Here is a 27,995-nt window from a genome sequence, read left to right as displayed (position 1 = left end):
GCAGACACAATATATTTCAATATATACAAAGGGCAAACTTTATTATATTTTTTCAATAGACGCAGGTAGCTAACAATTATTTTTAATGGTATGGATAGCCTGTGCCTGTAGAGAGAATTTAAATGTCGCTGTATGTTCACCTCGATTCAAATTGATTTGTGTGCTTTTCTTGACCATGAAAAAAAAACTGCAGTCTTCATGACTAAATTCACTGCAGAGGTCACATGCAGTTGATTTCACATGCCCTTGATAAAAGACTGCCGAAGGGGTCACTACAGTCTGCGGTGACCCCTTCGGCCGAGATCAAGGTTGTGTGAAATGCACGTGAATGATGTGTGTCTCAGTATTGCTTCCCTTTCCAGTAGGCAATGCAAATAAAAAAATGGAGGTAGCCAACCAGCAATTACTTCTATTACTCATCATCATCATCATCATCACCAGCCTGGTTACGCCCACTGCAGGGCAAAGGCCTCTCCCATACTCCTCCAACTGCCCCGGTCATGTACTAATTGTGGCCATGTTGACCCTCCAAACTTCCTGATCTCATCTGCCTTGCTAACTTTCTGTCGCCCCCTACTACGCCTCCCTTCGCTCGGAATCCAGTCCGTAACCCTTAATGACCATCGGCTATCTTCCCTCCTCATTACATGTCCTGCCCATGCCCATTTCTTTTTCTTGATTTCAACTAAGATGTCATTAACGCGCGTTTGTTCCCTCACCCAATCTGATCTTTTCTTATCCCTTAACGTTACACCCATCATTCTTTTTTCCCTAGCTCGTTGCGTCGCCCTCAATTTAAGCAGAAGCCTTTTCGTAAGCCTCCATGTTTCTACCCCGTACGTGAGTACTGGTAAGACACAGCTGTTATACACTTTTCTCTTGAGGGATAATGGCAACCTGCTGTTCATGATCTGCGAATGCCTGCCAAACGCACCCCAGCCCATTCTTATTCTTCTGATTATTTTACTCTCATGATCCGGATCAGCAGTCACTACCTGTCCTAAGTAAATGTATTCCCTTACCACTTCCAGTGCCTCGCTACCTATCGTAAACTGCTGTTCCCTTCCGAGACTGTTAAACATTACTTTAGTTTTCTGCACATTAATTTTTAGTCCTAGGCCTCGACCTATGCCTAGAGATATTCAATCTCTAGGCATAGGCTAACCACTTCCATTACTATGGATAGCCTATGCCTAGAGATTGAATATGCTGCTGTATGTTCACCTCGATTGAAATTCCTTTGCATGCTTTGTTGACCCTGAAAAAAAAACCTGCAGACTTCAGTGACCCCTTTGGCAGTCTTTTATCAACGGCATGTGAAATGCACGTGAGTGATTTATGTCTCAGTATTGCTTCCCTTTCCAGTAGGCAATGTTCACGACTAGTGGGGAAAAAAATCTAATAATTTACAACATTTATTAGGGATGTAAACAACGCTACTTGGATGCTGAGGTCCATAAATATAAATAATTCACCCAGTAACCAAAATGAGGCCACGCCGGACTCACTCGAAATCAGATTCAATATCAGGCATGCGCAGCAGCGCTTATATCGTACTCGGCGTAAAAAAAAAGCAGGCTGCAATTTTGCCGGAAAGACGAAGCAGTATTAGTGATAGCGAGGTGCAAGACAACTACATGGATGAGCATTACACAACTGAGAAACGTCATTCCCTTCGTGGTGCGAGGGGACTCGGGCTGTGAAATTCAACCGTCTCCTACCATGAGGTCTTCTAAATACCCATTATATGGCCGTCACTTCAGTAAGCAATCCTTCTAGGTATTATGAATGTGTGTACGGAGAGTACACGCGTTCTCATTGTCTCACACGTAACTTTTGGTTTCACATACTTAATCTGGCTTTAACTTTTAGCCGTCAGGCAGTGCGTGCTACAGCACGTTCTTACATATTATCTTAAAGCCGAGATGCAAGTTCGGAGTGGCTTCGGATTTTACGAAAAAACATACCATGTGTTCCACGAAGTGTTCACCCACCGCTGCACAGCGAACGGGGCTGCCATCGAGTTTGTGTCAATTTGCTCGTAATACGGGGTTTGTGTGCAACCCCCCTGTATTTTTTTTAAATGAAAGCAAAATGCCATTGCCTAGTGCGCTCGCGTACCTTGATGGCCCCGTCCCTGAGGCAGTGGGCGTAGAGGCGCACCGCGTCGTCCCTGGGCTGGGTGCGCAGCTGGAGCGCGCGGGTGCCGACGAGCCGCTTGTGGACCAGGCTGATCCAGTAGTCGGGCAGCGGCCGAAACTCGTCGTCGGCCAGCAGCCGGTTGTTGCCCTGCACCAGGTCCCGGCGGAACACCACCGACACGCCCTGCCTGGCGGCCGTGCCCAGCGTGTCCAGCCAACTGCGACGCGGGTCGCGTTTGAGTTTCATTGCGATAGCAGTCGCGTGGACGCTCCAGGCAAAATTTGGCGTCGCCGTGATGTTCCGTATATATTTAGGTATATGTATGCTATATGTCATGCATGCGGCATATATTGCCGCACCATTCTATCACTAAAGTTGATCGTACCGTTTCCGTCTCGTCATGGCGGAGGCGAACATCTTTCAATGTAGATGTCCCCCATGATTTATGTTTCGGGGTGCGGAGGCACAAGGGGCAGTTGTAGTGCGGTGTTGTGGCCGGTGCTTGTGCTTAATTTATAGGTTGTGACCCAGTGTCGATACAAACAGCTCCACAGAGGCGCCATGCCGCCCCACAATAAGAGTTTCATACAACTCGTTGCAAGTAATTCGATAATTATAATAAGTTACTTCTTGTCATTGTACTGTCACGTTGTAGTGTCAACGCTATACGCGCAGTAGTATTATAGTAATACCACCAACATGTGACACTCGTATTACTTGTGATTTTACTCGTATTACTCCATGAAGAGGGATAACTCCATCGGATAATTTTTTTCCCAGTGGCAGCAAAGCCGACAATTTCATCAGAATTTTTAGTGGTCATTTACTAGCTACAATTACTAGCCCCTTCGTTTTCTTCATACACGTGAGCAAACGCTACGGCAAATGCCTGCGTAGTAACAATGTATTCCTCCTTTTGCTGCCGTGCCCACAGCCCGTGTTCGATATGTTGTGTACTCTGAGTGTTTCACTGCGGTTACTGTTGCTAATGGGAGGCGACATAGAGCCAAATCCTGGACCAGATCCTTCTATTGCGGAACAATTAAAATTAATTGCGACAGACATTCAAGATATCAAGAAAGGGAAAACCGTAACAAATCAGAAGCTTAATAGTATTGAAAAGAAGCTAGAAAAATTAGGACACCTGGAAAAACAAGTCTCCAATTGTGTGAAAAAAGTAACTGAGTTAGAGCAACAGCTTTCGATAATGACGAAAAAAGTCGATGATTTAGAGAACAGAAGCCCGCGATCCAACCTTATCGTTTTCGGCATAAAGGAACAAGAAGATGAGACCACCGAAACACTTCACACAGTAGTAACAAATGATATTCTGAAAGATAAACTGGATTTGACGATATCGGGGATACAAAGAATTCATCGACTCGGTTGTCGAAAGGCGGATAACGAAGGCAAAGTTCGGCCAGTTATCTTCAAACTGCAAGACTACCGTGATAAAGAAAACGTTTTACAGAACTGCTCTAAACTGAAAGGATCTGGTTACTCAATCAGCGAAGATCTTTCACGATATGTCCGGGACGTGAGGAAAAAGTTATGGAATCGAACTAAAGAAAACCGAGACAGGAAAGAAAAAGTAAGGTTAATGTACGACAAGGTGCGAATAAATGGTCGCCTTTTCGCTTGGAACAATGATAGTGACGACATCATAGAACTGACACCAAAAAACGAAGAAGAAACTAATGCAGAACCGCGATCCACCCGGTCGCGATGACAGTTACTTTGATAAATCTGAATGCTCGCAGCATTATCAACAAAGCTGAAGATCTTGAGGCTATCTTGCTAGCACTTAAACCCGATATCGTCACCTTAACTGAAACATGGTTGCACACAAATGTTTCAGATAACAAAATTGTTCCACCCGGTTATGTGATTGAGCGGAAGAACAGGGGTCAAAGGGAGGGGGAGTCGCCATTCTCATCAAAAAAGGCATAACTTATGTTGCAATGCCCGCCGTTCCGGAAGTAGAAGCTGTATGGTGTGAAATTTATCTCCGAGAAAGTTTTGTACACGTGGGCTCCGTCTATAGACCACCAAGCGCGGACGCAGCGTATCTTGATCCCCTGTATGATTTCATGCAGAAGCACATGCCTGGAGGCAAATTTATCCTGGCTGGCGACTTCAACCTTCCTGATGTAAACAGGAGCTCTTTGGGTCCGAGAATGGCAGAAACTAATCGCATTCTAGATTTTATGTTCACATTCAGCCTTAAACAACTTCTTCTAATGCCTACTCGTATTCAGGGAAGCTCCAGCTCTGTCTTAGATTTAGTTTTTGTCACTGATAATTTCGTGACAACCGATACCCATGTAGAAGTGTTAGACGGCTTGTCGGACCACAAACTTGTCCTGTGTACTTTGCCTATGGCATGTGTTATTCGGAAGAAGGGCCCTGTCAAATATATATTTGCCTTTAATAGGGCAAATGATGCTGCTATCATGACGTATCTTACCCATGAATACCATGACTTCTATAATCTTTGTACTGACGACCAGTCACATATTGACGATGTCTGGCTGAAATTTCGGGCACATATTATGTAGTGCATTAACTGTTTTGTTCTGAAAATACCAAAGGTGACGAGAAAACACAATCCGTGGATTACACGCGATATAATCCATTTAAAGCGTATAATCAAGAGGCTAAGGAAAACTGAAAAGTTATGCACGTACTCTGATTACAGCTCGCGTTTACATTCTCTTACGACTTTATTAAAAGGCAGAATTCGTGGTGCTAAACACCATTTCAGTAGCACCACTTTAAAACATTTCATCCAGGACTCGCCCCATAAATTTTGGCGTTACATCCACTCTCAAAACAGCAACCGCGAAGCATCCCCAGTGGAAAATGAAGACAGAGCAAATGCCTTTAATAGCTACTTTCAATCGGTGTTTACGAGTGACGCAGATGCCTCAACATACCCATACCCATTTACCTTTGGTTCTCAACAGAGCAAACTAGCTGGCTCTCCAACTTTATTCGAAACTGGTATACTTTCTATGTTACTAAATATCGACGTAAGAAAATGTAGCGGCTCTGATGGAATTCCGAACGAATTCTTAAAACGATATGCAGAACCTATCAGCAAGTACTTGCATCTGATATACTCAAGATCAATACGTGAAAGTAGCCTCCCAGCAGAGTGGAAAATCGCTAAAATTGTTCCAGTGCATAAATCGGGAGCAGCTTCATCGCCAGCAAACTACCGGTCTATATCTTTGACTTGTACTTGTTGTAAAATGCTTGAACATATTATCTTGAAATTTATTACAGAATTTGTAGAAACTAATCAAATCCTTCATCCAAACCAGCACGGCTTCCGTAGTAGGTTATCCACTGTTACGCAACTAATAGAAATATCCCATGACCTTGCACAAGCCCTTAACAACCAGTCTCAAATCGATATGCTCTTTCTGGACTTATCAAAAGCCTTTGACCGGGTCTCTCACGCGAAACTAATTTTCAAACTTAAGAACATACTCGGAGACGGGCCACTGATTTGCTGGATAAGTGATTATTTGTCCAATAGGAAGCAGTTTGTGCATCTTGGAGACCATTCATCTGATTCTGTTCCAGTTGTTTCCGATGTACCTCAGGGCACTGTTCTGGCTCCCCTCCTATTCTTACTCTACATAAATGATATCGCGAAAGAAGCTAATGTTAAAATCCGGCTGCTTGCAGATGACTGCGTGCTTTACCAAGAAGTCATGAACTATGACGACCAAATTAAACTCAATAACGCATTAGGTCGAATTGGGCAATAGTGCAAGGATTGGCAGATGTCCATCAATTCAGAAAAAACGGTTTCAATGACGGTTACAAAGAAAAAACAAAAATTAGATTATCCTTATTCCATTAACAATGCCATCATCCCAAGTGTTTCCGAGCATCGTTACCTAGGACTCATCATTTCTTCTTACTTGACATGGACTACGCATATCCAAAAGATAACCAAAAAAGCAATGCAGAAACTGTTCTTCAAGAGAGTCTTGTGTCACTCTACATTTGAAACTAAATACCTTGCCTATGTCACACTTATTCGGCCGATCTTAGAATATGCGAATATAGTCTGGTTTCCGCACACCCAAAATGATTGAAAGTAAAGCCGTCCGTTTTCTTTATAACCGCTATATGCGTTTGAAGTTTTTGTATATGTTACTCCACAACTCAATTAATCTAGACTACTTGGACTTTATAAACCTTAAATCCACTCGTCAGACTCGACAGATGCACCCACATAGACAAGAAGAGTTCTCTTGCAATAATAACACGTTTTTGTTTTCCTGCTTTCCACAAGCTGTGCGAGAATGGAATGAATTAAACCCGTGTGTTACCACGCAAATAACGTTGTCCAATTTTGTTGAGCTTGCCGAGAAGGCAGTCCTCTCTTTTACTTATTGATATTATTTGCGTCTCTGTATGTGTTCCCACCTATCCTGTATTTTCTTAAGCCAGGATTGCAAATGTACATATGTGTCAAAAATGTTTACCCACTCCTGTAATAACCCCCATGGGGTTGACAGTATGTTGAAATAAATAATAAAATAAATAAACAACTCTCAGAAAACAAGTTGGAAATAATTTTACAACTTTTGACAACGTGAACTTCCCGGCGAAAGAAAAGCAATATCGGTGGGAACGTTTTCCTCGCTGTCTTACGATAGTCAATTGCATATATAGAGATTCTCGGCCCTCATGACGTCTTGCTCATGCCAGCCTAAGCGGCCAGCACTTCTCGTATAGGCCTATCAACGACTTACGTCGTCATTTAACGGCGAGTTTGTGCGTCGTCTGCAAAGTGTCAATCGCCGACTTACACAGCTTTTGACAAAGAACGGCGTTTGTTAGCTGCTTGTCCTGGTTGTATTTCACATAACTCTACATAAAAGAACGATCCGTTTGCCTACGCTAATCTTGTCGCCTTCATATCTGATACCCTGTATGGCAATCGCACAGATACCGCTATACTTCGCCGAATCTATTCAAAAATATTTCCCACGATGGCATGTAGGGCGATGAACCCTCGAAATTGTCGGCTAAAGGGTGTACTCATTCACAAGCTAGAAATTCAGTAAATGTTATACCGAAAAAAAAAAGTCGTAGTTTCGCCCGAAAGGTGAAGCATCGACTGCAATAGCAAATTATCAGGCAGCTATATGAAGAAAGGATAATATATTTATCAGCCATATAAACTTGGAACCATTCGATTACTAAGTTAACAAGCATGGTGTCAGCGCGCACAGGCAAACATGAACACATCCCAGTTGATAATAGCGGACACTCGCCGTCAGAACGTTGGCTCGAGAAAGCACGGCAGCAGTAGCGAGCGAAGTGCCCTTCATGCTGCCTATAGCTTCAACGCAAACTGAGAGGCGAGAACACAGCTCGCACAAAGTTACGAGGCGTCTGCAAATGGCTTCCAGGATAGGGCGCGAGCGTCCGCGCGCGGCCGAACAATGTACGCAGTTGCTACCGGAGTAGAACGCCGCCCCCATCCCTCCCGAACTGCCTCCCTACTTTCCCCCGTTGCGCGCGCGAAATTGAGCCGCGATCATCGGTTCCCTTTGCGCGTGGCCGCGAAATACAAAGCTGCTGCCGCATGACAATGCCGCCGCCCATCCTCCCACAGCCTTTCGCGCGACTCCCTTTCCTCCCTTCTGCGTGTCAGATTGAGCCGCCATCGTCGGGCTTCCTTTGCGCGCTTTCACTCAAATACAGCATACGGCGAGCGGGGACGGTGTTGTCGCTCTTGGGCTTTGCACAGAACATCACGGACACAGCGACACCGACGGCAAGAAATGCGCCTGTAGTGTCCATATATATGCTATTGCAATTAATAACTGCTCTGGCCAGCGCATCTATGCCTGTACACTCCAAAAACAGTTCTCGAGAAATATTGATATTGAAAGTAGTTTGCTGCAACAGACCCTGTCGTTGCTGAAAGAGTGAGCGTAATTGGCTGGCGCGCCTGCACTAGTATATACTCCTTATATTGTTCAGGGCTGTACTTGTCAGGTAGCGTACAGGGCTGCATGTTCACCAAGGGTAGCATACATAGGAAGGCAAGCAGGCTTACACGAGCGACGATGCATACGTGTCCGAGACGGCGAGCAGTCCGTCGCCGGCGGCTGAAGCGGCCTCCGTGATCCACAGCGACTTGTGCAGACCGTTACGCCTCAGCACTGACCACAGCTGCTGAATGCTGTCCGAGAGGCCGCGCAGCGTCGTCCCATTGAGGATGTCGGCCACAGTTCCCGCCGGGTGCCGGTGGTGGTAGCTGCCAAAAAGAATACGTACACAATGTAAGTTAGGACAAGGGGAAAAGGGACGTCCCATTGAAATAGAGTACGGCCGTGATCAAATGCCTCTATAGTCGCTCTCGGAAAGAAGTAAGGCGGTGTCGCGACATACTATGCGTTTTACTGCGATAGCAGGTATACGAACACACGAGACACGTTCGCGCCTCCGCCGCCGCTGTCGTCGTGTTGTATGCCGACATCTACGGCCCGTACGCGGCCTGTGCGTGGGCGGTTACAAGGCCTGCAGAGGCGCGCAGTGCGGCGGGCTGCAAAATCGACAAAACCAAGTCGATGCACCGCCACGCTTTGTTCGGCGGTGCGTCTTTGTCAGAACCTTGCGACAATTCAATTGTGACTGTTGGATATTACGTTTACAGGTACCGAAATTGGGCTCCCTATATATACTTCCTAGAAGACAAATAATTATCTACAGTTTTGCACTTACTCAGTACGGACGCCGATAAAAGCAAACGGGAGGATGAGGTAGCGCGAGGATGGATGCGTCGGCAGGGATGGACGCATTGCATACAGTGACGCCACTTTAGATGGCTGTCTTTACGTGTACGCCTGCTGTAGCTGTATGACATTAAACTTTGTTGGTTGGTATTATCTGTAAAAAAAAAAAAACCGTCAATTGCTGTGTCCTATATGCCAGGCCATCTATTTCTGCCTCCTGACGAAATTTGTGCATGTGATATGCGAACAACTCGATAGCATTGTGCAGAGTGTCGCCATGCCGGGATACCAACTGCGCTATGCCTAACCGGCTCGCGAACCGTTGTAATTTTTCTTGTCCGAACAGGAACTGAACCGGAACTAAAATGGGGCGAGCTGAACTCTCACCGAAAACAAACCGGTACTTAGTTCGTTTCCATATTTTGCTCAGAACTCATTCTAACCTTGCGAATTGACCAGCTCCGCTTTGTAAATTGCATTATGTGCCCTATAGAGTGAATAGAAGTTAAGAAACCGCAGTTAATTCCCATTCTTACATTGGCTTCATTGTCTGCTGGCATGCATATGGTTGCGACTACAGAAAATCGCGACCCTTCGTGCAGAGGAAGCTTTAGCTCGGGGGCACCTATCCAAATACATGAGGACTGAGAAATCGCTTTTCTTGGCAACCATTACACGGAATTTGATAAGGTTTGTTACATGTCAAATTGAAAAATTAGAATGTAGTAATTTTATCAAGCGAATGTTTCAATGAAACCGTCAAACTTAACAAAAAAAGAAACGCCGTTGGAAATTGTTAAATTGCACAGAAGGAAACTAAGAAGTTTACAAGTACCAACTCAGCAATGAAAAACTATATCACAGTTCTGTAAACTGCGTCTAATAAGACAGCTAAAGCAAACAAAACTGATATAATGGACACCAGTCTGAAATATACCAATACCTGAGTAGGAGTTTTGCGAAACCCTCGCAAACACTGTAATGAACTTATACAAGCTGGAAATTCATATATGGAATTTATCCGCTTTAGATTCTCTAATCGACGTAGTTTACAGGACCGCAATGTCTGTTCTTTCTTTTTGTGCAGACTTATGGATTTGTAAATCTCTCACTTCTATTTATTTGAAACTTGCCGATGTTGGGCAATTTTTGCGAAACACTCCAGGTTCTACATCAAAATTATGCTTCCTACAGTCACTATAATTTCACTTTTTTGTTTATGTCTAGGAAACCCCTTCAAATTTGATGCAGTGGTTTCCAAGAAAAAAAAAAAGATTTCTCCCTTCCTATGTAATTTAAATAGGCGCCCCTGAGCTATAAAGTATGCAGCGCGTACTACTACAATTAGGTATTCCCTGCGCACGGGTCAAACAGAGCCGATGCAGAGGGCAAGTAAAAAGACGCTTTGTAAAGCGTAACAAGTAGTACTTTGACATGCGACAACAAAACTTCGTCTTGAGCGATGCAAGGAGCTCGGCGGAGCAACTGGTGGAGCAACTGGTGGAGCAACTGGTGGAGCAAATGGTGCAGCGAGAGCGACGTAGCATACGGAAGGAGACACGACTTGAGTGCTACACTTTCGCTTCACTTCAATATACGTATAGGGTGGTCGTCTTTAAGTTTTACGGAATTCTGGGGCTTTACGTGCCAGAAACCGCGATATGATTATGAGGCACATCGTAGTGGGGGCCGCCCGATTAAGTTTGACCACCTGGGGTTCTTTAGCGTGTGCCCAATGCGTGGCACACGGACGTTTTTGCATTTCGCCCCCCATCGAAATATGGCGACCATGGTCGGAATTCGATCCTGCTCCCCCGGGCTTAACGGCGCACCGCCAAAGCCACGCGCCTGCGCGGTGGGTTGGAATTTTCGGAAGATCGCTTGAGGCATGCAGATAGCGTAATTCTTGTCGTTGAGCTTGATTATTCGAAAAGGCGAATATTACAAGCACGAGAAACCGAAACATATACTCAACTAATTAAATATGGTTAATTAATATTTAATTAATTGCATTACGGCACATATTGCAACTGATTAATTGTAGCCGGTGAGTTTGCAAGACGCATCCACTTGAATTAAATGTGCAGGATGACGCCGATTTCGAGATGTTATTTCCAAAGTGCGGGACGAATTACATGGGTGTTGCAGTTACTTTTGTGTTTGAATGTATGAAAGAGCGTCTTCTTAAAATAGTGGACCAACAGGGCATTTTTGCGGCGAGTTTGATGGCGCATATCTCCAAACTGGTCACATTTTGGAAATTCATTCCTAGCAGATACGCCTGACACTGTCACTGGTTATACAGTTCGTAAATTGCAATATGTGGTGTAAATTCATTAATTAGGAAGTTAATTGGTGAATTTTTGTTAGAAAGATGAATATGTGTTTCGGTTTTTTGTGCAAGTGATGTCCGCCTCTCTGAACAATCCAGCTCAAGGACGAGAATTATGTTATAGGCAACAGGTGATTTTTAAAAACTCCATAAAACTTAGGTCATAACTAGGCTAAAGATCACTTGAATAGGAAGAAATGCTTAGATGAAATTGCAATTCCTTTGCGTTCTTAGCATGTTCCGAAAATATAGTTCTACGCAAACAATAATTTAATATCAAGCAACGATGAAGGCGACGCAAGATGGAATGGCGGGATTTCTCTGGTGACGTAGTTGGAAATGGCACTTCGTCGTTTGTACCTTCATTCAACGTGACAGAATAGTGTTCTTGTTACTGCGTTAATACCCCAGCTTTGCTTTTGCAATGCGGATGTACACGAGAAGTAACGTGCGAAGCGTGGCATTTTTTCTGGAATAAGATACATTGTTAGAATACAGCATGTCGCAGAGAATAATTTTTGAAACGAGCACGAAATAGTTGCAAGTTTCTATGTAAGCTGTTTCTGTAAAAGTATTTTCGTATAAATAAACTTTTCTTTTATAGTTGTACATCTTGCAAAAATACGCAGCTGTAAACGCGCATCTCAACGGTTCCTGCAATTAACACACCGATATATGTTGCTTCCAAGCCGGCCTAGTGGCTATGGTGTCGGGCTGCTAAGCACGAGGGCGGAGGATCGAATCCTGGCCACTGCGGCCGCATTTAAATCGGGGTGAAATGCGAGAACATCCGTATACTTTGATGTAGGTGCACGTTAAAGAGCCCCTGGTAGTCCAAATTGTCGGAGCCCCCAGTACGGAAGGCCTCATAATGAGATCTTGGTTTGGCATGCAAATTCCCACATTTGTTTTATGCGGCTTACCCATTTACGTTCATCGCAGGTGGATGTAATGCGATATCGATTGTGCAGACAGTAAAAAATCACGAGTCATTCCACTCTGTGAATTTGGACAACCAGCGAAGCTGTTTAGCACACGACACGCAGGTAACACTATATTGAACAAAGGTACGAGCTCATTTATCGTGACTTTTTGTAAACATTAGCGTCGGTGACTGGGTTGCCGCCCTGAGAAGCCGGAGGAAACTAGACACGCGTGACGTTTCGACGGAACCGCCACCACGGAAGAGCGGAAGGAAATGAGGTACGCAAGCGGCTTGGAACGCCGACAAGGAGAGGGCGGTGCGAACGCAGACATGGCCGACGCGGGTGAACGTGTAGTATCTGTTGTTATCAGCTTAATATCTGATACTTCTTCTACTTAAGACACCAGATATTAAGCTCATTTTTTTTTTTTTTTTTGCAAGTTGGCGGAGTGCTTGAAGCCTGGTTCACCTACGCCGCTTGTCGGCCAGGTATTGCACTATCTCCGGGATCGGTCCACAGTTTTTGCACACGCAGAAGAAAAATGCACGGAACCCTTGCCATACACAGCTTTGCCGTTAAAAAGAAGCGTTCACCCGCCATGGTTGCTCAGTGGCTACGGTGTTGGGCTGCTGAGCGTGAGGTCGCGGAATCGAATCCCGGCCACGGTGGCCGCATTTCGATGGGGGCGAAATGCGAAAACACCCGTGTACTTAGATTTAGGTGCACGTTAAAGAACCCCAGGTGGTCTAAGTTTCTGGAGTCCTCCACTACGGCGTGCCTCATAATCATAAAGTGGTTTTGGCGCGTAAAAGCCCCGAATCTAATACTTTTTTTTTTAAGAAGCGTTCGCGCCATCGCCGTTGAAACCGTCGTGGTGCCCTTGCATCAGCAGCACATACGAGGCACCCGCATAGAAGTTCAGGTCTCGAGAGATGCGCAGCGCGTTGGGGCTGCAAAAACAGCGAAGCCGGTGTTAACGCACCGTTGCCCCACGCTCAGTCGGTTCTGCCGGAGCCGAGGCTGCGCTCTCACTATATACCACTGCTGGTATTGTCTTCGTGCGAACACACGTAATTAGCGTTCCTGCTGAGAAGCTGCGTGCATGCTATACCGCGATTCAGAAACATGGTCTGAGCGGAACGGACAGTAAACGTCAAGGTGAATCCGGCCGCCAGTTCCCCAGCAATATTTGAGCAAAATCGTGCAAAAATCGGGTCTGTAACGCAAAAAGCGTGACATCTTTTCTGTAGGAATATATTGGGCGCGCTCTACAGAATCTACGTGGGGTTGGCGTGGGCCAACTTGAATGTTGGAGCTGGTCAACCTAAACTTAGGGGTAATATTGGGGTGGGCCAACCTAAATAAGGGGGCGAAAGGGGGGTGAGCCAACCTAAATTTAGAGCTGATATGGGGATGGGCCACCCTGAATTTAGGGGTGAACCAGCTTGAAATTTGGAGTTGGTCAACCTAGATGTGGGGGTGGGCCAACTCGAAATTTGAGTGGGTCCAGCTAAATTTGGGGGTGGACCAACTTGAAATTTGCGAGGGGTGAACAGGGAAACAAAAGCACAGACTAGGCTAAACACAGAGAAAGTGCGAGCCGAGCAAAAAAATGGTACGAATTGTCAGACAGTTCACTGAATTTTTGAAAATTTTCTACTGCTAATGTTATCGCGAAGCCTCTGAAACGTATGCAAATCCAAAAAGCATATAAAAGCGTTTGAAGACTTGCAGTGCAAGTATTCTACGTTATGCGTTAACAGCTGGCCAAAACCCATGTTTGTTCCTCTAAGTACCAATCTCTCTTCTTAAGCACTTGGATGCTGTATTTGTAGTTAAATGGCACATAAAGAATTTTAACCCTTAATTTGCTTTATCACAGGCAAGTTCTTTGCTTACGTTTGTTTACTTTTTGCCACTTTCGAAAGTCAACCTCTTCTATATGCGAAGCATATCTTTGTATAGTCGGAGCCAAGCTCAGAGCAAGACCGCGCAGAAGGACGCGCCAGTTTTTTTGTCGGAAAAAATGTGAGCTGGTCCCGGAGAGTGTGCAGTTGGAAAAGCTAATGGATCTGGTGCAAACAAAAACCGGATGTAGTGCGAATTAAGGCTGGCCACGGCGGCAGGTGAGGCAAGTGAGCGTCGATACTAGTTCCAACACTAACACCGAGGTCAATTCAAATGGGTCGCGAAGCTTGTGGCGAAAAGCGGTCTAGAACCAATTGTGACCGACACCTGCAAAGACGGTTATGGGAGCAGCGATTGAAGCGCGACAAGGTGAGGAGTGAACAATATTTTTTTCTTTGGGAACCTGTGGACGCGACAGTTTTTCTTCGGTGCCATCAAGCTTCAATCATAGAGTGTGACGTCTGCAGTGCTGCTGCCGGTGCTCCTCGTCACACCATCACGAAGCATGGTTTAGTATTTAGATTTAGCATTGCGCTGAAGGCGCCTCAGAACGCTTGTGCCAAGTCCCTAGATATTACGCAGGGGTAGGGAAGCTACAGTCGGTGACAATCTAAGAGTTACAAGGTCCAATTAGTTTCGTTTATTTGCCTGTCATCAAGTAGTTTCGCATGTCTAAACAACCGTTCTTTTTTTCTCGTCCAAATCGGTCTTTGTGTCACTGGTTTTCGGATTAAATCTAAACGGGTAAGTTTTCTCGGTGGTGGCACTGCTCAGCCATAGCTAATATTTTAGCTTGAAACGACTAGCTTTTACTTTCCTATTATGCTAGCATAGACATTAGCAGAGCAAAGTTGTTAAGCTGTGAAAGAACTCCAGCTTTATCGGCTCTTTCAGACGTGAAGGGCGAGTGCACTGCGTTTTTCTGGGAGGAGCTTGTTTGTTTTTGTCACCGATTATACATGTTTACACGTAGGCTCCTTACGCCAGCGCCACCTCACGCCATCTTGCGTCATCTCACAATTAACTTGCACCACTGCCGAAGGTACGAGGTGCACGCAGGCAATATCCTTGAGCAGCAGAATATTGTTCCGGGCATAACTGTGATTATTAACGAGATAAGAGGGTTTTACATTTGCTTTTTGCTTGATGCGTTACAGCGATACGTGATACGTTAGACGCTCCGCGCATGTTCGTCGCATACTCGGAAATATTGTGGCCGTTACCGGCCGGTAACCGGAATAGCCACCTATAAGCGCAATGACGTATAACAACGTGGCAACTGCCCATACAGCTCAGACTGCCCGTTTCGATCTGAATTCGGGCTTGTTACTGGCTCTCCGCCCGGACAGAAAGAAAAAGTTGACAATCACTCTAGCATACGCAGAGGATGAGGGCGAAACGCGCCCGCAAGAAATTCGTTGGGTGCCACCAACGGAACCCAATGGCACTCAAAATTTGGTTGCCACCAAAAGTCGAAGGTTTGACTCCCCCCAAAGGTCCTGGGTTCAAGTGCCTTAATTCACTTTACCTTAACACCAAAGGTCATGGGTTCCACTCCCTTCCAATGGTCGTCCGACAATCAATGGTGACACCATCAATTTTCGTACCATTGAATGTTGGTCCCACCAAAGGTCGAGGGTATGAGTGCCTTAACTATTTTAATTAACTGTGCCTTAATACCAAAATTCGTCCATTTGACTCCCACCAATGGTCGTGCAATGGTCGTGCACCAGCAATTCTTGTGCCATTGAATTTGGATTCCATAATGCCGGACGCTCACTGTAACAGCAAAGCTGTATATGGGTCAGATCTGAGGTGTCGTGGCGTCTGTGGGCAGAAACTATGATTATATGGGCCGATCCTGGTGATAGGGCAGAAAGGGTCCCAGCTCAATGGCACATACCCCAGTGGGCTCGGAGACCTGTAACGCGCCCTTGAACTGTTCTTGTCACAACTGGGGCTCCAAGAGGTCCCAGGCACAAGCGCAATAGCAGATGCTTTTGGAAAAAAAGTTTTGTACAACTTTTTCAAAAAGGTCTGTTAAAAAATTATCGGCGCCAACCTCGCGAACGCGTTCGTGCCACTGCTCGCGCGTTCGTTGTCGTCTTCTTCCACAGCTAGCTCTGTTGTGCAAAAAACTATCATAATCAGAAATGGCTCGAGCGTCGTCTTCTTCCACAGCTGGCTCGCTGACGCCCTTCGGCGCTGCAACGCGAACGCGCTCGTGCCAGTGCTCCCACGTTCGTGGTCGTCGTCCTCTGCCACAGCTGGCTCCGTTGCCGCTCATCATTCCAGCGTAGAATTTCACTTCTGTCATCGTAATAGGCAGGCCGCGTTTACGGGAGTATGAGCCATTGCTTAAGGGGGTATGAGTCATTCATTGTCTTACGTGACGGATATATTTAATAACAGAGGTGATACGCGAATGTGTGTGCGTACCTGTATCGTCAAGGTGACCACAGATCCCCAGGACAATATGTCCGTACCTTTGTTCAAAATTGTGTCACCTCTGTGTCTGCGCTAAACAGCTTCGCTGGTCATCCAACTTCACAGAGTGTAATGGCTCATGAAGTTTTTCGATACCGCCGGACAATGGGCTTTCGACCCACGAACCACTTAAGACATTCGCCTTAGTTAAGCAGTAAAGTGCGTAATCCCTTAGTCTTATCTGGCGCTGAAGGCAAAGCATTAGGTATGTTTTGTCGTTATTTTAGATCGGTTGTTTGTTTTGATGCTGATAGGACACCAGAGGCGGTGCCGAGCCGTAAAAGTGTTGATGTCATCTTAGTAGATGGCCCCACAACATTAGCACCGGTGATGCGTTGACGATGCCCAATTGTTCACTGCGCCAATAATTTGCTACTCAGCTCTAGTACGGTACATGATGACCGCTGAAAGGGCGTAGGGTGAGTCTCCGGAGCGCCACACATCAAATATTCAGTATTTTGCGAAAGAAGCATGCTTAGTAGTGTAAATGTGTTCGGCGTGGTCAACAAAGAAATGGGTAAGAGAGCCAATACGAACGTTGTCCTAAAGAAAACAGCGTCTCTCACGAACGCCAGCGAACGCTGCCTGTACCAGTGCATTTATGAACTTCAAAGAAACGCTGAGGCAGCGTCCCCAAAGAGGTTTTTTCTTTCGTGGCGGCACAAGTTGTCAACGAAGAAGAAACTCGACAACTTCGACTTGAGCGTGCTGCGACAAGTCTAGTACATGACTATTAAAAGAAGCACGAAGTGCCTATGGTGCTAAAGCTTGCCGCTAACTTCAACTAGGATGAACCACTGCCTTCACTTTCACCAGAAACAACGCCTCGCATGCTCAGGAAGATCAGTTTTCACTTTAATAAACGGTCTCGCAATGCTCTCCTTATTGAGGCTTACAGTGCCACCGTACGTGCTTGCGATAAATAAGAGAATAGCGGCGCCAAGGGAGGCCCATTTTCTACAATGACGAAACGTGGGTTAACGTAGGGCACACGCCCGATAAGGTGTGGGTCAATGAGAGGGTTAAAAGTGTTGAACAGGCCATCGCTAAGCGAACAAGGCCAGACACTCAGCTGGCCTGCAGAACCCAAGTGGTAAGAGGAGCCGATTGATTGTGACGCACTACGGGAATGAGAATGGGTTTGCGCCAGGTGCAGGAGAAGCATTTCAAGCGGAAAAGGGCACAGGAGACTACCACGGAGAGATGGAAGTGTCCCACTATGAAAAGTGGTTCTAAGAAACACTGCGCACCACATCTTTCCCCGGGCAGTGTGATAGCCCTGGACAATGCGCCGTACCACTGGCAAAAAAACGTTCCCCGCATGAGTAGCCTTACAAGAGAAATGCAGGCATGGATTTCACAAAACAGGGTTCCCTAGAGCGGCGATATGGTAAAGGCGGAGTATATGAAGCATAAAGATTGCGAAAGTTGATGACAACGCATGCGCTGTCAACTTCATTGCTGCCGCTGCGGCACACCTCGTTTTAAGGCTACCAGCATATCACTGCCAGCTCAGCCCTATAGAGCTGGTGTGGAGCGACATAAAGCGTTTTGTGGCTTCTGCGAACCACCTATTCCAAGTAAAAGAGCTGAAGGAACATACTGGCAGATTCCATTGCACAAGCAAGTCAACAGAAGTGGAAGAACAACGTAAAACATGCGATCGAGGAAGAAGAGAAGATGCGACAAATGGACCACATCATTGAAGACATTGTCGAGAACTAACAACCAGTTGTCAATATATACAGGGGCTGACAGAAGTTCTGACAAGGAGGACGATGAAAACTTAGGTGCCAGTGACTTCTCTAAATTTAGGCACTTCTAGTGGAACATTGCGTTGTTTGCCAGGCACGCATAAAACTTTAGAACACGATTCTACTTTGAATCGTGTTCCCGTCACAATTGCTCGTCACAGTTTGTGGCAGCCACAAACTGTAACGGGCAAGCGAAAATCGAGCTGTCGGGCTTCATCACCAAATCACCAAGCGAGTTTCGGCAGCACAATATTGAATGCTTATTGGCTTTAGTTTGAGCATGTAACGATGCGTCGTTGCCGACTGCTGCAATATGAGTAACGTTACTATAGCCACAGTTCGTGGTGCTCGGGAGAAGTTACTAGCCTTATCGTTTCTCTAAATTTTCAGGCGTAATAAACAAGCTGTGTCAACTGCGGGGAGCAAGTACCGACAATGGAGTTGAGACGACGCCAAAAAGACACCGAGCAGACGACGAGCATACAATGTGGCGCCGATTAACACATCTGTAGAAGTTTTGACCTTTCATATCGGTTAACGAGCCCTGCAGCTTCCACAGTGCTGCAAGGTACTATTGAAATGAGTGTAGCAACTTTGGCTCAGCCTTCTGAGACTGACCGAGTAAGGGAGGGGCATCCTCCGTTTTTTTTTTTTTTCCCAGCTCTGATATATTCGTCTTCTGGGGATGGAATCTTTTTGATTTTGTTGAAGTAACACCAATAACTCTCTCTGCGGTGGCGTGCTACTCTAGGAGTGAAAACACTCGGTACGTTCTCGCATCACGCTTCCTCACCCCTTTTTCCTTTGACTTCTACAGGTGGTTCCATTACAATATCTTGCTATGAATTCAACAACGGTCCTACGTGCGGCAAACACAGCGAAGTGGTTGTTCGTATCCCCACCGGCCTGCCGTACGTTCGCCAGGAAGTGCAGCCGCTTCACAGCAGCCGCTGTCTCGAGCCGAGAAGGCGACACGCCGCAGTTTCCCAAGTCCTGAGACCTCAGTGATGGACTGAATGTCTGTATGTGCACCTCCTGACGAAGCGACACCCTCAATGTTCTCAATGCTCTCGAATGTCCAATCTCTCCTTTCTTTCTTCTCGCCTTTTAATCCCTTTTTTTCCCTCCTGCGTAGGGTAGCATAACGAACGCGCGTCTCGTTGAAATTCATACCTATACATCTTTTCTCTCTCACTCTGCAAGCAGTTGAGCGCAGCATCGGGATTTCGCTTCTTCCCCGAGCGGCGGCTGCCACTTGGCGCTTTGATGGCGCAGCTGTGCAGCTGGTGGCCGCGGGCGGACGTTACACTTAAGTCCAGTCGCAGCAACAAACCATAATAATATTAAGATTATTAATAGCAATTATAGTAAAATAAATATAATAGCGAGATACTTACTGGTGGAACGTGACGGCGTCGATGCTCTTGTACGCGTCCTCGATGAAACTGTCGTGAAAGAAGAATGAAAATAATATCAGCTGGCGATCGAGCAACCTTGCCGTTCGTGCTCGTGGGCGGTCGCTGCTAAACCGCAGCAGTAGTAGGACAAGCATGACTCTCAAAATACAAACGGGTGACAACGACCTGTCACCGGTGCCGTAAGCTGGTACACGTTCTATTTCAGCGCTTATTTCATTATGCCAAATCATGAACATCGTCGTCATCAGCCTATCTAAAGGCCACTGCAGGACGAATTCTTCTCTAAACGATCTCCAATGACCCCTGTCTTGCGTCAAATCGCACTGTTCTGTACCTGCAAATTCACTAATTTGATCGCACCACCTAATCTTCGAGCGGTCTCGTCCGTCTTTACCGCCTACAGACACTCATTCTGTTACTGAAATTGATCATCGCTTATTTGTTCTAGGAATTACACGACCAGCTCAACTCATCTTTTTTCTCGATATCACAAACAGAATATCCGCTACCTTCGTTGCTCTCCAATCTACACCACCATCTTCCTGTCTCTTAACGTTTTGACTATCCGTTTTCGTTGCATCGCTCGTTGCGCTGTCTTAGATGTGTATTCAAAGTTTGCTATTAAATTTAACATACGTTGAAGTCGTTAAAAGGGTCCTGAAACTATGTTTGAATTAATCATAGCATGGACTAACTATTGAAGGTGGTCGCCTCATGGAATCTTAGTTCCCCCTCCCCCCCCCCCCCCCCCGAAAAAAAAAATCCAACTCATCGAGCTTAAGTGAAATTAGAAGTACAGTTATTGCAATTATGCGCGGCTTCCTCTCTCCTTTCGTCTCCACTAACGTGCTGGAAACTACACAGGGGGGTATAGCAAGGAGGGAAGAGCCCCATACAAAGGTTGGGTATCTTGGTTAATTTTATTTCATCTTAAACGGCGATACCTGCGGTTCACGCGCGCGCGTCGCTCTCTCGACTGGGCGCTTGGGCTGCCTCGCCTCACCACGCACCCAAAGCTGCGTCACCCACAGAGACTAGTTGGAGCACGCGGTTCTCAGCGGCCATGGAGGAAGGAAACTTCCTCCATGTCAGCGGTCAAAGCGCTCGTCGCGACACCCCGTGGCGGCCGCGGTATCGACGCTACGCAGCACGCCAGTGCGATATCCGAGGCCACGCGCGCCAGATGCAGCTGCGATTTGGTATTCTTTGGTATTTCGGAGATCTCAGACATATATTCCTTATTTATTGCACTCAACATTATAATTAAAGGAAATAATGTGAATGTTTCGCCATCTGTGTATTATTGTCACCATGTGGGTGCCCTTCGTCTTCATCGCGCTTGTGGGTGCATCAACGTGGGCTGTACCTAGGGTCATTCGTCGTCTCTCTCGGACTCATAAAGCTCAGCCCTTACTGTGACGTCACTATTTATTTATTTATTTATTTATTTATTTATTTATTTATTTATGTTCGTTTAGGAATTACCAGTGAAAAGAGATGGGTGGTAGCTAATTGGCACCGTCTGTTGTGTCGTGGTGGTGAAATGCTCAAAACTATATCCGGCGTGCGAACAAAGATGAGACATAAGTTTTTCTTTTTCTTTCCCCTAACCATAATATCCCTTAATCTTGTGTCTGGGCCAATGTGTTTGTTCATTCATTCTTAAAATGTATAAAATTCGTTTATCGTCCACTCGATTTCGCGCTCGTCGACGCGTGCAGCGCTGTCGCAGCACATTCCCCCTGCGTGCCCCGACAAAGTCATGACAGAGAGGCACGTGCTCGGTTCGCCTGAGCACACGGCCGTCATGCGCCCCGCCCACCTGTCGAGGAATGCGAGGGCTTCTGGCGAGGTGTCCCCGATGTCCGGACCCACAAGGTGGCCCTTCGCCGGCCAAAAGAGGAGCAGGTGCCGCAAAGCACCGTAGTCGCGCGCCAGCTCGTCGGCATGCACCAGACCGGTGGCCTCGAGCTCTGCGTGTGCAGGCGTGCAGCGCATGAGCTCCGCTGCACACGTGACAGCGCTACCATCTTACCACCAGAGCTCTAGTCAGCGCTTGCCCCTACGTCGCCTAGCTGCGCTAGCTGAAGTCCGCTCAGAGATGGGTGCTTTTGCTCTGTCCATGTAGATGCTATGCGAATGGGAAAATAAAGGCTCGTTGTTTCTGGCTAACATATCACATTCAGGCTGAATATTGTAACCAAAGCCACGCCATGAGAAGGGACAGCCAGTGCGGCTGTCCCTTCCTAACTCAGATTGTCACGTGGACTCTCCCGTGGCCTCGCATGTCTCTGGCGCATATGCTAGACCTATAGAGACAGTCCACGGCGCCCGAGCGGCATGGTTTTGGTTACAATACTGATCTCGTGGTCTCCCGTAGAATTTGACAAGGCGCTCTGACACAGCGATGCACTTGAGCTGGCGAAATAGGCCGTCTTCAACTTGCAGCAAGTGAGAATATAGGTAGTTCTGGTTATCCACTATACGCTCAATGTTTATTTTTTGCTCTTAGTGAAATGACGGCTGCCTGGCTTCATTTTTGGGTCATCATCTCCACTACAAAAGTACTTTCTTTTTTCTTAAAGTCCTAAGCTGAACCAACTGGGACTCGGGTTGCGGCCACTCTTTCATTACTGCACTGGCAAGTGGCTACCGGAAGAAACGTCAGGAGGAGTTTTTTTTTACTCTGAGACGTAACCTATATATGAATATCTGTTGTCAATGTCACACGATACATACGAACCGCAAGAGACGCAGCTCTTGCGCTGTCCTCATTCGCTGGGATTGAGCAAACTAAGGCATCAAGATGAAATCAGACGCGTACGTGGTTCCTCGCTTTTCCATGACCGTTAGATCGAACGGAAACGCAAAGAACAGAATTGGCCCTTGATTCCAATGAGTAAGAATCTGCACGTTGATCTGAGAAGATAAAACTAGATAGCCAGCCGCTGAAGCTACATGCGACGGGATCAAGGATGGGAGTACACGAGATTTCGCAGCCGGCGTTTGCCTCACGCACCGCTTCCGAGCTGCCAGTGCACTTTGAGCTTGAGCAGGTCGCTGAACCGCAGCAGACGCACGGCGTTTGACGAATCCCAGGCCCCGCTGCGCCGGTTCAGCCCGTTAAGACTGAACAGAAGCTCCCAGCCGACAGCCTTCACGAACGTGTTCAGACGAATCCAGTCGTCGCCTGGGGATAACAAAATCTGGTGTGTAGGGAGTCGAGAAGGCTCGCGTATTTAATTCACGCGATTGCCTGTTTGTCCTATTGGAAACGTAACGGCAATTATGCAGCCAGTGGGGAACTTGACGCTATCATTTCGTGTCTTCCACGAAAACAAAAGTAGGCTACAAGGGAAGCTCGAGTTAAAGAAAACTAACGGAGAGCCAAGCGCTTGTCAGGTGCTAAAATTTCAACACAACGACCTACATGTGTCCGTATACGACTGCAGAAGCGATCATTGAAAGTGGCTAGACACGTCGATTGCGACGAGCTGCATCCATGTTCCCTATATGTCCTGTCGCTTTCTGTACATCTGTCTGAGGGACAGAAGGCACGCAGTTTGGAATACTGAGAATTTTGCCATACCTAAATAAGGTACTTTGTGAGTGAGCTCGCATTCGCTTGTGTTTTATGACGGACAAATTTTATACGTTAGCAAATGACAGTTGTGCTCAGTTGACGTCTGCACCACGTTATCGATTTTTTTTTTACCTTGTGAGTTTAGACTGTTCAACGCTTTTTTTTTCCTTCTGTCACTTGCTCTCGGCGCATGAAAGCTGGTAGCATTGCGTCCGTGTTCTCCTCGTGTGTACCGTTTTGTCCTTTTTTTTTCTCATCTCAGTCAATCACCAGTTAGCTGACATTTGCACACCGCTGCTCCTAGTTATATTTTACGGTTTCTTTCTAACAACGGCACCAGGATATACTGCCACGCAGGGACACCATTTTGCGGCTCTATCTAATACGCGCAAGGCTCGCGTACGGGCCCGGCGAATTTTGTTAGACTTTTCCGATTTGGCACTCGTTCTAAAGGGAAAAGCTTTTGCCGTTTCGCGTTCTGAAGGGAAACTTTTTTGCCGTTTCGCGTTCTGAAGGGAAACGCTTTTGCCGTTTCGCGTTCTGAAGCGAAACGCTTTTGCCGTTTCGCGTTCTGAAGGGAAACGCTTTTGCCGTTTCGCGTTCTGAAGGGAAACGCTTTTGCCGTTTCGCGTTCTGAAGCGTAACGCTTTTGCCGTTTCGAGTGCTCCCCCACTGCTACCGCGGCCACCTGCGGCACATATGCCCTTCGCGTGTATACCGTGCATGACGAGGGGCCCCTTGTACTCCGGGTAGAGCAGGTTGTTCTGCCAGTCGCGCACCGGGTCCGGCGCGGTGCGGTTCTTCTCGCTGAACAGCAGCAGGTTGCTGGTGGTGCCGCCCACGCGAAGCAGGCTCGGCGCCAGCGACCGACACAGCGCCAGCAGGCGAGGGTTCCTGCGGCGTGAAAACATCACGCGTCGCTTCGGGCGTTGCGTATGGGGTGTCCGTGTCACCGCTGGAGCGCGGGTTCTCTCCGAGTAAGAAAAGTTTATGTCGGAGGACGTGCTTTTCTGTACCTAGAGCGTCGAAAGACATTGCAAGAGCCGGAAATACGCCACGACCACCACGTTCTAGACGGTACCTATTGCACACGGCGCAAATGTGAAAGACAACTCTTAATCCCCTGCAGTCATGGTGCGCGCGCGCATTTGTGCGCGCGACTTGCTTTTCCTGTTTTGTCCAGTAGTGGCAAGACAGTGCATCCTCTGCAAAACATTGCGGTTATGCATGTATGGCTCTTGAAATCACGTCAATCGTTGGGGCGGGGAGGGGGGCAGTGCACAAAGACATGATTGGCTCCTGCTACTCCATGGAAGTTGTGCACCCTGCATCAACGTGAAGAACATCCGTCCCCCCCAGCCTATTGTAAACATTTGCGTACGTGACATGGTTTTTGCAATTTCGGTCTTCGTTTTAGTTCACCACGCTTAGTATCGATACAGACGAACAATTTGGTGATGATGATGCAAAAGAACTATCTTTTTTTTTAGTTTCCACAATGCTTGCACTCAATGACTAACTTGTTGGTGTGCGCTTTTTAACGACAAACGCGTCATGAAGTATTGTGCAATAAATGCATGCTTAATTATTCTGTAAATAAGGCTACTTTTAGAGGTGACCCTTCTTTTTATTCTTACCACTCAAGACTGGAACTTTCTTGTCCAAGATCCTGTTTGTATGATATCAATTGCCGCCTTTTTTCACGCTTTAAAGGAATAAAAGACTGTTGTTACTAATAAACTTGATACATTAAGCTTGCTGTAATGCCTTTTAAAAGGCGATTCAGGCCCCTACTAAATAATTAAATAAGAAGAAAATGTAGGAAGCATCAGCCTACTGCGTTCATTTTACTGCAGTGGAGTGCACAGCGCCTTGTAATAACACTATGTAACGGACACATTAATCGGCGGCAGGTATACACACACTCTGACACACACACAGATACACACAACATATTATATATATATATATATATATATTGTGAAGAAGAAGACGCGCCTCGCGGCACAGCCGCATCGCCAACGCGCGGCTCGTCTCGGCTCGCGCTGTTGATTGCTGGCGTCCGTTTGGACAGTGCTTCGGGCTGCTTCGCCGTTCCCGGTTGCTGTGCCTTTACATTAGGAGCCGCCAATAAACCTTTTCTCAATTGGTGGAGGTGCGGGGTACTCAAACCCCGTCGCTTGAAACCCTGGAGCTGAGATCAAGAACGCTACCACCCGCCATGACCGACAGCTCCTCCTAAACGGCACCGACGCCACAGTCCGTCACCTGCACCGGCGTTCCACGACAACGGGACCCCAAGGTCTTCAGTGGTGCAGACGACGAAGACGTAAAGACTGGTTTGCGTCATATGAACGGGTGAGCGCACACAACAAGTGGGATGATCCAGCCAAGTTAACTCACGTCATCTTTTATCTGGCTGGTGTTGCCCAACTGTGGTTTCACAACCACGAAAGTGACGTGCCCACATGGTCAGTCTTCAAGACAACCTTTACGGAAGTGTTCGGCCGACCCGCTGTTCGCAAGCTGCGTGCCGAACAGCGCTTGCGCGCCCGAGCACAGCAGACGGCAGAAACGTTCACAAGCTACATAGAAGACGTCGTGGACCTTTGTAAACGAGTCAACGCCGCAATGCCCGAAGCTGAGCGAATTCGCCATATACTGAAAGGCATCGATGACGGCGCATTCCAGATGCTCGTAGCCAGGAATCCGCGCACTGTGTCTGAAGTTGTCAGCCTATGCCAAAGTTACGATGAGTTAAGGAAGCAACGCGCTTCGACTCGGCGTCCTTTGGGAAGCGACGACTTGTTGGCGAGCCTTGACAACATGTACGACCCATCCTCATTCTTTCAGCGGGTCAAGGACTTTGTGCGTGAGGAAGTTGCCCACCAACTTTCCTTAGTCCCCTTCACTCAGGAGCCCACCTCCCGTCTTCCAAACACGCTCCGCACCCTCATTTCCGAAGAGGTCGCCCAAGTTGTCCCTTCCGCACACCATCAGCCGCCTGCTGCCGCGAATCTCAACTCTACGCGGGCAGTGCAGCCTGTCGCCACGCCTCTCACCTATGCGCAGCCAGTCCTGCCTGTGGCCGCGCCTCTTACGTACGCGCAGGCAGTACGCAGGACTCCACAGGCGTCTTTCACGACCCAGTCCCAACCGCTGCCACCGGGAGCCCATGCTACATCTTGGACCGCACCGCGAGCTAGTCCTTGGAGGACACCTGACAATCGATCCATCTGTTATTCTTGCTGCACTCCCGGACACGTCTCCCGATATTGCCGCCGTCGCCCTCAAGCGTTCGGCGACGCCTCGCGGCCCTTCCAGTACGGCAGCCAGCCATTTCGCCAATACGCCGCTCCTTCCCACCAACCGTACGCTCGTGCTGACATCCCAGAATTTCCTTCGCGTCGCTCGCCATCCCCTCGCCGACGCTCGCTCTCCCCAATGCGTCGGCGACCCGCACCACCTGACTAGGAAAACTGAACGTCGCAGTTCAAGAGGCACGAACTGCGCCCCATTCGAACTCTCAAAGTCCTCGCGCCTCTCCTGCTACCGTGGTCGAAATTTGTGTAGAAGGTGTTCCTGCATTCGCTCTTGTGGATACCGGCGCAGCCGTTTCTGTGATAGCCGCCAAACTGTGCCGTTCGCTGCGCAAGGTGACCACGCCGCTTTCTGGACTGTCGCTTCGTACGGCAAGCGCGCAGCACGTCACTCCGCACGCAGCCTGTACAGTACGTGTGCTTATTCACGGCATTGTTTACATCGTCGAGTGTATTGTTCTTCCCGCCTGCACGCATGACGTCATCCTCGGATGGGACTTCTTATCCAGTCATAAAGCCGTGATCGACTGCGCACGCGCCGAAGTTGAATTTTCCCCTTGTGACGCACCCTTGGACGAAGATTGCGACCGCCCTTCTAAACTTACCGTGCGCGAGGACACAGATATTCCACATGGCTCCTTCGCCCTCGTACCCGTCTCTTGCGATGCCATCGCTGATGCAACGGTCCTCTTCACACCGTCCGACGTCTTCATGAGCCGTAAATCTTTCCCACTACCCTTCGCGACGCTTGACATGGCTGGCGGCTGCAGCAATATATACTTTTACAATCCCCTCTGTGCGCCTATTACGTTGCTTGTTGGTGAATGCCTTGGCTTCGTGGAACTCCTCGACTCTTCGTCTTTGGTTGACGTCCCTGGAGACTCTTTTGATGTCGACCCCGGCCAACCATCTTCGATGTCCGCGCTTGAGGGAACGTTCAGGGATGCGTTCTCGAATGCCATCGCCGATACCCTCACACCTGCCGAACGCGCCGACCTTCTTGATCTCCTGCACAAATTTAGAAGTTCATTCGACGTTTCACAACCTCACCTGGGCCGCACGTCGGAAGTGCAGCACTACATTGACACCGGTTCACATCAGCCGTTACGTTAACGACCGTATCGCGTCTCTGCCGAAGAGCGTCGTGTCATTACCACCCAAGTCGAAGATATGCTGCGCCGTGATGTTATTCAACCTTCGCACAGTCCCTGGGCATCTCCTGTCGTTCTCGTTCGCAAGAAGGACGGGTCTATTCGCTTTTGCGTCGACTGCCCTCGGTTAAATAAGGTAACGCGCAAAGACGTCTATCCTTTGCCGCGCATCGATGACGCCCTCGACAGTCTTCAGGGAGCAGA

General features: G+C 47.5%; 2 protein-coding genes and 1 non-coding gene across 3 annotated transcripts in view; 2 read left to right on the top strand and 1 right to left on the bottom strand.

The window, feature by feature from the left end:
• LOC126524262 (heparanase-like) overlaps positions 1 to 27,995 on the bottom strand; it is a 49,533-nt gene that overhangs the window by 4,834 nt on the left and 16,704 nt on the right. Inside the window, exons 3-8 of the mRNA XM_055067403.1 lie at positions 24,039 to 24,214; positions 22,757 to 22,927; positions 21,560 to 21,710; positions 19,717 to 19,764; positions 8,234 to 8,434; positions 2,122 to 2,359 (exon numbers count right to left, since the gene is read on the bottom strand). Coding sequence (XP_054923378.1) covers positions 2,122 to 2,359; positions 8,234 to 8,434; positions 19,717 to 19,764; positions 21,560 to 21,710; positions 22,757 to 22,927; positions 24,039 to 24,214 — 985 coding nt within the window. The remainder of the gene's footprint in view (positions 1 to 2,121; positions 2,360 to 8,233; positions 8,435 to 19,716; positions 19,765 to 21,559; positions 21,711 to 22,756; positions 22,928 to 24,038; positions 24,215 to 27,995) is intronic.
• On the top strand, positions 2,543 to 3,871 carry LOC140216299 (uncharacterized). Its single transcript, XM_072286686.1, has 2 exons — positions 2,543 to 2,567; positions 2,973 to 3,871. Exons 1-2 carry the CDS (start codon positions 2,543 to 2,545, stop codon positions 3,869 to 3,871), a joined length of 924 nt encoding a protein of 307 aa, XP_072142787.1.
• Positions 12,500 to 12,692, top strand: LOC126524783 (U2 spliceosomal RNA). Its single transcript, XR_007598066.1, has one exon. It is a non-coding gene; the product is annotated as a U2 spliceosomal RNA (small nuclear RNA).

The sequence above is a fragment of the Dermacentor andersoni genome, chromosome 3 (genome assembly GCF_023375885.2).
Source record: "Dermacentor andersoni chromosome 3, qqDerAnde1_hic_scaffold, whole genome shotgun sequence".
Lineage (NCBI taxonomy): Eukaryota > Metazoa > Arthropoda > Arachnida > Ixodida > Ixodidae > Dermacentor > Dermacentor andersoni.
The sequence above is the reverse complement of the archived record's forward strand: the minus strand, read 5'-3'. Positions and strand labels throughout refer to the sequence as shown.

Bases quoted from the DNA above. Each gene is read 5' to 3' on its own strand.
- LOC140216299 (XM_072286686.1), top strand. From the start codon at position 2,543: ATGGCGGAGGCGAACATCTTTCAAT. The intron at 2,568-2,972 runs GTAGATGTCCCC...GTCATTTACTAG, and splicing joins GGAGGCGAACATCTTTCAAT to CTACAATTACTAGCCCCTTC.